The sequence below is a fragment of the Zonotrichia leucophrys genome, chromosome 24 (assembly GCF_028769735.1).
Source record: "Zonotrichia leucophrys gambelii isolate GWCS_2022_RI chromosome 24, RI_Zleu_2.0, whole genome shotgun sequence".
In the NCBI taxonomy this organism is placed as follows: domain Eukaryota; kingdom Metazoa; phylum Chordata; class Aves; order Passeriformes; family Passerellidae; genus Zonotrichia; species Zonotrichia leucophrys.
In genome coordinates this window covers 1,665,981-1,678,495 of record NC_088193.1, presented here as the reverse complement: position 1 = coordinate 1,678,495, position 12,515 = coordinate 1,665,981, and the positions used below count along the sequence as shown (strand labels likewise).

General features: G+C 49.1%; 1 protein-coding gene across 1 annotated transcript in view; it reads left to right on the top strand.

The window, feature by feature from the left end:
- The window catches only part of SIK2 (salt inducible kinase 2), a 36,587-nt gene extending 29,114 nt beyond the window's left edge, over positions 1-7,473 (top strand). The window contains exons 10-15 of the mRNA XM_064731948.1: positions 121-349; positions 866-1,150; positions 1,763-1,926; positions 2,384-2,518; positions 3,462-3,553; positions 4,203-7,473. Of these exons, the coding sequence (XP_064588018.1) occupies positions 121-349; positions 866-1,150; positions 1,763-1,926; positions 2,384-2,518; positions 3,462-3,553; positions 4,203-4,731 (1,434 nt within the window). The 3' untranslated portion in view covers positions 4,732-7,473. The remainder of the gene's footprint in view (positions 1-120; positions 350-865; positions 1,151-1,762; positions 1,927-2,383; positions 2,519-3,461; positions 3,554-4,202) is intronic.
- The last annotated feature ends 5,042 nt before the right edge of the window (positions 7,474-12,515 follow it).

Sequence of the window (12,515 nt, the reverse complement as noted above, 5' to 3'; positions counted from 1 at the left end):
ACAAAACTGGGCACAAACAGAGCTGGGCTCAAACAGAGCTGGGCACAAACAGAGCTGGGCACAAACAGAGCTGGGCACAAACAGAGCTGTGCCCAAACAAAGCTGTCCCCGTGCCCCCAGGTGAATGGCTGCCTGCTGGACCCCGTGCCCCCCGTGGTGATGAGGAAGGGGTGCCAGTCCCTGCCCTCCAGCATGATGGAAACCTCCATTGATGAAGGAATCGAGGCCGAAGGAGAGGCAGAGGAGGACCCAGCCCAGGCCTTCGCTGCCCTGCAGGCGGCTCGAGGGGGCAAGAGGAGGCACACCCTGGCTGAGGTCACCAACCAGCTGGTGATGGTGCCAGGCACAGGTACAGCTCAGCTCAAAGCTCATCCTCTGCGGTGAGGGGTTATGAGTGATGACTACAAGACAGTTTCTATTTACTAGAAAAGACAAAGGAAAAAAAAACCACAAAATACCCCAAAATTTGCTGGGAAATGTGGCAAGATTGGCTGCTTTCTCAACTGAATGTCCCCAAATCATTCATCCCTAAAGGTGAGCTGGCAGAGAGCAGTGGGGAAATAAAACCCTCTGGACTCCAGCACCAGTGAGGTGACCATGCCTTTCGGGCTGCAGTTTTGTCAGGATTTAAAAAGCCCTGAACCCTTTCCAGTGAAGATCTGCAGGGTGTCTGGCTGCTGCAAAACACTGCAAAAACCCAGCAGCAAATCCCCATTATTGTACTGCAAGTTTCACTTGACAATTCCTTTGTCCAAATTGATTTCTTTGGCTGTTCACTCTAAGATAGCCACTGTTGGCAGGAGTAGCTGGAGTCAGTGGTGCTGATTCTCACTCTTATCCTGGATTTTGGGTTTTTTTGTGCCAGGGAAAGTCTATTCCTTGGATGAGAACTCCTCCCTGGGCAGCATCGACTCGGAGTACGACATGGGCTCGGTGCAGAGGGACCTCAAATTCCTGGGCGAGACCCCTTCGCTGAAGGAGATGGTGCTGAGCAGCCAGCAGCCCGCAGCGGTGACCTCGCCGTTCCTGGGGCTGCGGCCTGCCAACCCAGCCATGCAGGCCCTGAGCTGCCACAAACGAGAGGCTCACAACCGCTCCCCGGTCAGCTTCCGCGAGGGCCGCCGCGCCTCCGACACCTCGCTCACGCAAGGTACCTGCTCTGTGCAGCACCAGGCAGCTGGGTAACAATCTGGTTTAATGGCACTGACACCCAGGCACAGCAGGAAGTGCCCTCCGTGCTCAGCTGTGGCTTGGTTGTCACTCAGCTCATCTCCTGGGCTGACCAGAAAATCAGATTGTTCTGACAAGGGGTTTTTGCTCTCTTCTCTTCTCTTCTCTTCTCTTCTCTTCTCTTCTCTTCTCTTCTCTTCTCTTCTCTTCTCTTCTCTTCTCTTCTCTTCTCTTCTCTTCTCTTCTCTTCTCTTCTCTTCTCTTCTCTTCTCTTTCTCTTCTCTTCTCTTCTCTTCTCTTCTCTCTTCTCTCTCCTCTTCTCTCTCTCTTCTCTTCTCTTCTCCTCTCCTCTCCCTCCTCTCCTTCCCTCTCCCTTCCCTCCCTCCCTTCCCTTCCTTCCCTTCCCTTCCCTTCCCTTTCCCTTCCCTTCCCTTCCTTCCCTTCCCTTCCCTTCCCTTCCCTTCCCTTCCCTTCCCTTCCCTTCCCTTCCCTTCCCTTCCCTTCCCTTCCCTTGTCCCTTTTCCTTTTCCCTTTTCCCTTTTCCCTTTTCCCTTTTCCCTTTTCCCTTTTCTCTTTCCCTTTTCCTCCACAGGAATTGTAGCATTTAGGCAGCACCTCCAGAACCTGGCACGCACCAAAGGAATCCTGGAGCTGAACAAAGTGCAGCTGCTGTACGAGCAGATGGGATCAGAGGAGGAGCCTTCCCTGACATCAGCTGCCACCCAGCTGCAGGACCTCATTAACAGCCCTGCACAGGTAATTAAAGCAGAGCTCGGGCTCCATCTCAGTGCTGTGGGACAGATCAGCAGAGGATGAGGTGGTGTGGAGATCTGGGAGGAGCTGATGGACAGATTCAATGTCCCTTTCTCCTTTCTGCCTTCCCCAGACTGCAGAATTTGCAGCCCTTACCCACCCTTGTGGTGTCAGTGAGGGGCTCTGCCAGCTTCCCAAACCCAGCATCACTGCTTTCAGTCTGAGGGGTGTTTGGGATTTAGGAAAGGCCAGTGACACCTTTTCTTGGTGGAGGCCCAACTGCAGGGAGCAGATTGCAGTTACACACAGACTGATGTGCAGAGTGAATGTTGAGTTGTTGAATGGGGACTCGTTTTCAGTGGAACAGGAACACAACAGAACCTCTGGCAGGGAAAACCCTCAAAGCCAGGCTTAAGGGAGCCTTTTCTGGCCATGCAGCTTGCTCCTCTTCCCCCTGCAGGAGGAAGGCTCCCAGCAGCAGCAGCAGCAGCAGCAGCAGCAGGAGGCTCCAGCTGCTTTCCCCAGTGGTGCACAGCCCCCAGTGCTGTCAAGGAGGCAGAGCCTGGAGACCCAGTACCTGAAACACCGGCTGCAGGTACCCCTGTGCTGTCCTGGGAATGCCACCCTGCCCTGGGAATGCCACCCTGCCCTGGGAATGCCACACTGCCCTCCCTGTGGATGCCACCCTGCCCTGGGAATGCCACCCTGCCCTGTGAATGCCACCCTGCCCTGGGAATGCCACACTGCCCTGGGAATGCCACCCTGCCCTGTGGATGCCACCCTGCCCTGTGGATGCCACCCTGCCCTGTGGATGCCACCCTGCCCTGGGAATGCCACCCTGCCCTGTGAATGCCACCCTGCCCTGGGAATGCCACCCTGCCCTGTGGATGCCACCCTGCCCTGCCCTGCCCTGCCCCACCCTCCTCTGCCCCGACCTGCTCTGCCCAGTTGGGGAGATGAAACAGGAAAGCCTTATCAATATGATTGTCTGGCAAAAGATTTGGAGAATATAGAAGCTATAAGTGAGATTGAAATGAAAGCAAGCTTTGGGACCCCTCAGTTACTGAACAACTGGAAAACAATGGTGTGGCTGCTGAAGGTGATCCCCTTTTGATGGAACAACACCCTCTGCTTGCAGACAGGCCCAAGGGTCAGAGCAGACCCTGCAGCTTGGCAGAAGGGGCCCACAGAGGAGTTTTTAGGGTTCTGCATCAGCACCCAAGGAGCCACTTCTTAACCCCCTGGGCCTTCCTCTTCCACACCCCCTTTATTTCAAACCCATTTTGATATACCTTTAGTTCATAAAAACTGGGGTTTTTTCCCCAGTTTTCCAGCTTGCAGCTTCTTCCACTTGGGAAGAAGCTTCCCATGGATTTTTATGGCATAATCTGTCCTGCAAAAATATTGCCTAAGGGTTAGAAGCCAATGGGTTTAGAGAGTGGCTCTGTGGACAGCTGGGCAGTTAGAGGGGTAGGAAATGTTTCTGGACTCATTCATGAAATCAACAGCCATTTAAAGCAGCTCTGCTTTCCCTGCAGAAGCCCACTCTGCTCTCCAAAGCTCCCAACACCTGCCAGCTCTACTGCAAGGAGCTGCCCCGGAGTCTGGAGCAGCAGCTCCAGGAGCACAGGTGAGAATCCCCCAAATTCTGCACAAAAATTACTCTCAAGAGTAACAAAAGAACTGGAGCTCTCTTTCTCCATTAAGAAATAATCTAAAAAAAGCAAAGTTTCACTTCAAAACTTCTTTTAAAAGCAAGAACAAGTTCTGCCATATGTTTACAAATTTCCCTGCCTGATCTTCAGCTCCCAGATTCCCCAGAGCAGCGAACAGCAGGCTTTAAAATACAGCAGGAGCACAGGTGAGAATCCCCCAAATTAGGCACAAAAATTACTCTCAAGAGTAACAAAAGAACTGGAACTCTCTTTGTCCATTAAGAAATAATCTGAAAAAGGAAAGTTTCACTTCAAAACTTCTTCTACAAGCAAGAACATATGTTTACAAATTTCTCTGCGTGATCTTCAGGCTTTGAAATACAAGCACAAAAAATGCATCTCGTTCTTAACAAAGTGAATTAAACAATGCAGGGGGTTAGCTTAAAAAATTGATGGAGTTATCAGAGGAGATGTGTGATAGAGCTATCAGAGGAGATGTTTGATAACACTGGCAGGTGACAGCTTTGCTGTGCTGCAGCAGTCAGTGAGCAGGGTTGCCCGGGGATTTGGGCTGTGTTTGTGGCCCAAATGGCCAGAATAACCATTTTTTCTGTCCCGCTGCAGGCTGCACCAGAAGAGGCTGTTCCTGCAGAAGCAGTCCCAGCTGCAGGCCTACTTTAACCAGATGCAGATAGCAGAGAGCTCGTACCCCCGGGCCAGCGCGCTGCCCCTGCCGTGCCCGGAGGAGCTGCAGCCCCAGCAGCCGCCCCAGCAGCAGCCCCAGCAGCAGCAGCCAGCCCAGTTCAGCCTGCAGCAGCCCCTGAGCCCCGTGCTGGAGCCCTCCTCGGGCCAGCTGCCCTTCGAGCCCTTCCTCAGGCCGTTCCCCAAGGTGCAGCTGGAGCCCGGCCCGTCGCGCCTGTCCCCGCCGGGGCAGGCACAGCCGGCACAGCCCCTCCCGTTCCCCTACCAGACTTGTGAGCTGCCCGCCGTCCCCTCCGCCCCCCAGAGCCCCGGGGCAGCGCCCGAGAGCCAGAGCAGCTCTGCAGAGCCCCAGCCCAGCTACGACTCCCTGCCAGAGCTGCCCGGACTCTTTGATTGTGAGATGATGGAGGCTGTGGATCCCCAGCACGGTGGGTATGTCCTGGTCAATTAGCAGCCAGGGCACGCTGGAAGGACAAAAGGAGAAGCATGTGAATTTTTTGGTTGGTTTTTGGTTGTTTTTGTTTTTTTTTTTTGTTTTTTTTTTTCACCCTGTTCCTACCCCACCCACGTCGAAGTTTTTCGACTCTCAGATTGACAGGGGAACTGAAAATCCACCTGGCTGGAAGGAAAATAAAAAAGCAGGAGGTGTTTGGCCCCAGTGGCTGGGGCTGGAGAACAGGGAGTTCAACAGCAGCTTCATCCCACCAAGTCTGTGCGGAAGGAGGCAAAAAAGGAGAATTTCAGAGGAAGGAAAAAGCCCCTTCTGAAAACATCCGGGGAGTTTGGCAGCATCCATCCACCATCCACTCAGAGAGGAGAGTGAGTGCACGCTTCTCGTACTTCTTGGCAATAAAAGCAATAGTTTTTCACTGAAATTCAGGGTAGATTCGGGTCTGCGCTGATGGCAGCTGAAATGCTCCGGAGAACAGGAGCACGAGGTGGAATCCAGGGGAAGCTGCCCTTGGGTTGAGCTCCTGCTCTGGAATTCCTCTGTGGGCAGCCCTGAGCGTCTCAGGCAGCCTCCCCTTCCTGCTGCTGGCACCCAGACAGGATTTCCCAAACCTGCCAAGGAGCTCTCCACTGTCTGCTGAAGGAATCTGGGCCTGACTTTGTCACAAGGAGCCTGGGACTGTGTGGAGAGACCTCTGGGTGGGCATTGGAATTGTGGAGGATCCAGCAGAGACAGAAGGTAAGAGAGCCATGAAAGAGAGCAAGACCTGCAGGAAATGGCATTAAAAAAAAAAAATAAAATCCACCTGGGTGGCTTTTAAAATCACCCCCTCATTCAGGAGGAATTCTGCTCGCTGGAAAGGATCCACCTGTCCCTGGGTTGCATTTTAAAAACAAACAAGCAAACAAAACTGTGTTTTGAATTTGCAGTATGTGTTGCTGGTGGTTTCTTGAGCTTTGTATATTTGGACAGTTATTTAGGGTTTTAGAACTTTAAGGATAAAAAAAAAACAAACAAACAATGAGCTTATAAAAAGTAAAAAAAACCACCCCTGTGAAGTGATAGTGCTGTGCCTTTTTCAGTTCTTTATCAGCCTATATGCTTTTTTCTGAAGAAAGTAGACAATACCCCATTTATATCCCGGCTGTGGCCAAAGTCCCTTCAGAGCACACGTCCCACCGTGTGGGGCAGGTGTGACTTCCTCAGTGCTTGAGTGGCTCGTGTATATAGGTCACTGAAAGTATCACAGCAATATTTCAGCATCAGCCTCTGGATGTGTCAGCCATTTCAAGGGATGCTCCAGCTCCACCTGCAGCTGTGTCTCCACAACTTTCCACTCATGGAATCCAGGTCCCAGCAGGGGGAGGCTCAGGGAGCTGCAGGAAGCTGAGATTCCACTTTGGGCCTTGGCTCTGGCCCTGAGGAGGTGGTGTGGGCCAGGCCAGCCCTTTCCTGAGCAAACACCAAGCACAATTGCAGCTTCATCAAAGCACAAAGAGAGCGAGAGAGGAACTGTGCTGAGCACACCAGAGTTTGCTGGAAGGTTTGGCCTTTGGTGCTGCAAATCCCCAGGGCAGAGGGAGGTGAAAATCAGCGTTTACAGCAATAAGATCCCATTAAAACACGGAATAGGAGGGGTTTAGGCAGTGTGTGAAGGGAAGAGGGTTTAAGGGTGACAGAAGGGGCCTGGTCCCTGTGTGGGCAGGTAGAGACAACTCTGGAACCTTCTCTGACATTGGCCCAGTCCAAGAGTGCTCAGCTTCCACCTCTGCCAGCACAGGGATCCTCAAGGCAGCACAAAGGAGTGCAGAGATAAAGATGGCCAGAAAGCTGCTTTAAAGAGAGAAGGGTTTGTTTCCTTCCCTTCAGAAGGAAATCTGAGTGACACAGACCCAGTGGCACCTGCAGGGAAGGAGCCTGACAGAATCTGCAGGAGCAAGGAGCAAACAGAGGCCTGGCCCTGCCCTGCCCCTTCCCCTTGTGCAGTCAGGGTGGGATCGGCCCCTGGGCAGGGAGAGCTGCTCCCAGCGCTGCCCCAGGGGCTGGGGCACTGCCACAACAACATCAACATCCACTTCCTTCCCCATCCAGCTCCGGGAGCCCGCACCTTTCAGCACTCACAAGATAAAAATAATTCCGTTCTGGAGCTCTGCAATTCATTTACCAGGATGTGCCAAGCAGTGGGAGCTCCTTGGAGCTCTGCAGGGCTGGGCAGGGGGAGCTGCAGTATTTTTTAATGTAGTTTTTAGACTGACTCCTTCCCCTCAGCCAAAAGCGTATTTAACATTTCATGTAATTTCCTTTAAGCCAATTAGGACTAAAAGGCTTCTGAAGCCTTCTCATACAGAGAGGATCCATTGGGCACGGCTTCCCACTCCTTTGAAGTGGCTTTTTTGTTCCAATCTCTTCTGTTCTAACATTAGAGAACTGTGTACACTACTGTTAGAGTAATTATTAGCTTTATTATCTTGTACTACAGCCTCCTTTGAAGAGACTTTGGTGTGATGTATATGGGGTACAAATTTCATACGGAGAAAAGTGCAATATGTGTGTGTGTGGTATGTTCTTTAATGTATTTTTTTAAGGATTTAGAGGGTTTAGTCTCTGCTTTGGGATAAATGCACTAGTTTTGTGAGCTCCAGTTTGGCAAGTTCATCTGTAGTATTTACATGCAACTGATCTGCTGGACTCTGTAAAGCAGTTACAGTGTATTAATACAAAATAAAGAATATGTGCATTTCATTTTTTAAATTTCTAGTGAGCTAAAGCAGCGCCTGCCACTCTTGTCTTCATTAGGGTCAAGTTATTTTCTCTCTGAGGCACCAAAACAATGGATGTCTGCTGCAAACACTGGATTTTCCAGATGAGCTTTGCTCCCCGTGGTTCTGACACACTCGGGGTTGTTGGCACCACTGACTTTTTGCCAAATATGAATTTGGAAAGACTGGACAACCAAAAGTGCCACAGGGTTGGCACTTTTCATTAACTCATTCAAAATTAATTAAAATGAAGGTTCATTCAAAATTAATTAAAATAAGATCAAAAACCAGTGGAAAGATCCTCAGCAGCTCTTTTTTTGTCATCACTGGTGACATTGCTGGGACTGAACTCAGTGCATGCAGCTCTGCTGCTGAGCAGGCTTGGGAAATCCAAAAAGAGCCTTAAAATTGTGTCTGAATTCAGGTATAAATTTTAAGGCTGCATCTGCTACTCAATGTACACAGCTCTGTGCTGACTGGTTGGGAATCAACGAGCTAATGTGCCCGATTCTGCAGCAGCTCTGCTGCTGAGCAGCCTGGAATCCAAAGAGCTTCATGTGTCTGAATTCACTGAATTCAGGCACAATTTTAAGGCTGCTTCTGCTGCTCAATGTACACAGCTCTGCTGTTTGGCTGGTCTGGAAAATCCAAGGAAAGCCTTAAAATCATGTCTGAATTCAATGTACACAGCTCTGCTGCTGAGCAGGCTTGGGAAATCCAAAAAGAGCCTTAAAATTGTGCCTGAATTCAGTGTACATGGCCCTGCTGCTGAATGGGTTTGGAAAATCCAGGAGGAGCCTTAAAATTGTGCCTGAATTCAATGTACTCAGCTCTGCTGCTGAGCAGGCTTGGGAAATCCTGAAATTGAGGAATATCTCAGACTGACTGTAAGATTACAGCAGGAATTAATTCTCCTCTCCTCCCTTTCTCCCTCCACTGCTGGACAAAGTGCAGGAGTGGAAAAATGAGGCAGAAATTCTGCAACCCTGCCCCTGATGGGAACGTGGCCAAGCAGGTCACGGTGGGGAAAGAGCAGAGGGTTTTGCTGATTCAGGTGATTTTCTGATGGGAATGTTGCACTGGAGGGCAGAGAGCTCATCTGAAATGTGATGAAAAGAAACTTTTAATTGGGTGACTCCCATAGGGAATTTGAGGCAAACCCTCAAAGGGATAAGAATTGGGAAATGAGTGGAGCAATAAGGGAAATGTTTCTGCCCCCAGTGCTTTGAGGATTCTGTTGCCTGCTCCTACAGAGCAGGGAGAATACATATATATATATGAGAATAACTATAATTATTATATATTATTATATAACTATCATTATATATATGAGAATATATATAATGAGAATATACAGAGAATAACTCAGTGCCACTGCCTGGGGTTTGCAAGGCTAAAGGAATGGGCAATGTGTGGGCTAAACCTAAATTCGTCTGATTTTGGACAGGTTATCCTGATTCTCAGTGGTTAAAGATCAGCAGAACAAAAACTGAATTGTGGAAAAGCCCGGACATGCAGGCAAACCAAGAAATTTGAGGTTAATTTGAGTGTGAAACCACAAGATTGAGTGGAAACTGAAACCAAGGAAGGAGCATCCTCTGATTTAATAGAGATGGCCCCTGATGAAAAATCATACCTGCAGCTCCAGCAGCAGAGAATTCCATCCAGTGCTGATAATCGAATAACCACAGAAAATCTGTGCCTGCTGTCAGAAATCTTACAAAGGACAAGAGTTAACCCTGGGGGTGAAATAAATAAAGGGTGGGGGGCAAACACTGAGAAACTGAAGCCTGAGAGCCCCAAAGGAGCATCCAAACCCACCCTGAGCCCAGGGTGACCATGGGGACACCAGCAGGGACGCCCCAAGCACAGGAAACCCCAAAAGGAGCACACACCCCATGGCAGCACGCTCAGCAATGTGGGCACAAGGCTCAGCAGGTTTTATCCTCCTTTTATCTCATTTTTGAAGCTCGCTCTGCCCGTTTTCCCAGGGTTTCCAATCCAGCATCCCTCCCAGGAAAGCTCCATTTCCCCAGGGCTGTCACACTTTCAATGTGGGGCTTTCAGGAGAGATCCCTCTGCTCAAAAAAGCTCCCTAAAGGTGGTGATTCCCTGCCAGAAAAATGCCAAAATGTGGTTTTATGGAACAGCCCCTGCTGGGGTGGTTTATCAGCAAATAAAGGCCACAGGGATTTGATAAGGATCCGTGTGGGGCTGCCTTGTCACACACATTGCACAGAGCAAAACCTCTCAGAAGGGGGAAAAACATCATTTTCCTGTTCCTTCCCCTATTCCAGAGCAGGCTGTTCTGTAAATTAACAATTCACATCTAGGTCACTTGGAGAAGCTCTTGGTTTGGGGAATCAGGAGCTTCTTCACCAAAAATCTCCTTTTTCATGGCAAAGGAGCTTGCAGGAACTGGGTGCTGTCCTTCAGCAAAGCAGAACACCAAGAAAAGGCAGGTGAGGAACTCTTAAACATCTATAAAGGTGCAGTTCTCCTCTCAGAAAACTCCTGGAGCTGGAAAATGAGCCCAGCATCCCTCAGGCACCAATTCCCAGCTTCCCCATCAAACTGGGCGTGCTGCTCCCAGAGAAGATCCTGGTTTGGTGAATCAGGAGCTTCAACTTCACCAGAAATCTCCTTTTTCATGGCAAAAGGAGCCTGCAGGAGCTGAGTCCTGGCCTTCAGCAAAGCAGAACACCAAGAAAAGGCAGGTGAGGAACTCTTAACACCTATAAAGGTACAGTTCTCCCCTCAGATAATTCCTGGATGCTGGAAAATGAGCCCAGCATCCCCCAGGCACCAATTCCCAGTTTCCCCATCAAACTGGGTGTGCTGCTCTCTGTTCCCTTTCCCCAGGATTCCCAGCCCTGGATGGGCTGAAATAGAAGCACAAAACCCGCAGAAAAAGTGGCTTTAACCGCCCTTTTCTGCCAGCCAAATCGGGAGAACATCACCAATAAAGCAGCAAATTACCAGCCCAGCCTCGTTAGCCCTGCTGGATAATTAATTATTGCCACTAATGAGGGGCTGCCGGCAGGGCAGGGCAGGGCTGAGGTTCCCCATCCCCATCCCCATCCCCATCCCTGCAGCGTTGCCTTGGAGGCGTTGCCATGGCAGCACATCTGTCTGGGCCATCCCAAATTCCAGGGAATTCCGGTTCTGAAGGGTTTAACCCTTCCCCCTCCCCTCGGCTTCGGTCACAGAACTCTCACAGGGGCTGCTGGAAAAGGAAAAAGGTGCCTGATTTCACCTGCCAGGGGATGCACCAGCTCTGGATGCAGCAAGGTCAAAAAATACCACAAAAACACCACAAAAAACACTACCAAAGCACCACCAAAACACTCCAAAAAACACCACAAAAACACTCCAAAAAACACCACCAAAACACCACAAAGACACCCCAAAAACACTCCAAAAAACACCACAAAAACGCCCTAAAAAACACCACCAAAACACCACAAAAACACTCCAAAAAACACCCCAAAACCACCACGAAAACACCCTGAAAACACCACAAAACCACCACAAAAACACCACAAAAGCACCACAAATACACCTAAAAACACCACAAAAAACCCACGAAAACACCCAGAAAAAATCCACCACAAAAACACCACAAAAACACCACGAAAAACACCACAAAAAACACCACAAAAACCACCACAAAAAAACACCATGAAACCACCACAAATACACCCCAAAACCACACAAAAACCCCTGAAAATCCAGCAGGAATTGCCCAAAGCCTGAATTACAAACCAGCCACTGAGAGGGGCACTGAGGAGCAGTTTAGGTTGGATATTGGGGAGAAATCCTTCCCTGTGAGGGTTTTTAAACCTTGATTTCAGAGGGGAGCTCCTTTTGCTTATCAGCTCAAATGTGTGGGGTTCCATTTTATTTATTTATTTTATTTTATTTTATTTTATTTTATTTTATTTTCTCCTTTTTAGCCTCTTCAGGAGGTCTCTGGGTCTGGAAAGTTTTCCCCCATTCCCCAGTGAACAATGCAGGAGCTGAAGTTGCTTTCCCCTTATTTTCCCTGCTTATTTTTAGGCAGTTTACAATTAATTCTTTTGGAGAAAAAAACCAAAAACAATTAGAAGTGCCATTGAGCATCATGATGAGGACCTTTCTAACTGAGAGAGCAGAAGTTTAGGTTGGATATTGGGGAGAAATCCTTCCCTGTGAGGGTTTTTAAACCTTGATTTCAGAGGGGAGCTCCTTTTGCTTATCAGCTCAAATGTGTGGGGTTCCATTTTATTTTATTTTATTTTATTTTATTTTATTTTATTTTATTTTATTTTATTTTATTTTATTTTCTCCTTTTTAGCCTCTTCAGGAGGTCTCTGGGTCTGGAAAGGTTTCCCTCATCCCTCAGTGAATGCAGGAGCTGAGGTTGCCTTCCCCTCTCATTTTTAGGCAGTTTACAATTAATTCTTTTGGAGAAAAAACCAAAACCAATTAGAAGTGCCATTGAACATCATGATGAGGACCTTTCTAACTGAAAGAGAAGTTTAGGTTGGATATTGGGGAGAAATCCACATCTGGAGCTGTGCCAGGGGAGGTTTGAGGGGTATCAGGGCAATGCTCTTCCTTCCCATTGGGGATATTTATTTTTTGGCTTCATCTCCGAGGGCACAGGGATGGATTTCACTTGGCCAAGCTGCAGAAAGCAATTAGGAGCAGGCTGCCTTCTCTGCAGAGGAGGAGAAAAGTTTCCTGCTGCAGCCAAACAACTTTAACAAATCCAGCACCGTGCCAGGCAAGGTCTCTGCCAGGGAGGATCTTCAGGGCTCTCGTCAGAGACAACAAAGGCAACGCTGAGAGGAAAGGCAGGGCAGAAAATGTCAATTCCTCTCTGGAAAAACATCCATGGCGATCACAGGAATTGCAGAAATGGGGAAATAAAGTGTTTCACTAATTGAAAATAAAGAGACGAAGGACTTGCAGTGACAAAGCTCCAGGTAGTGCTGCACACAAGGGGTGCACAAACCAAAAATCCTTTTGGACAGGGCTCTG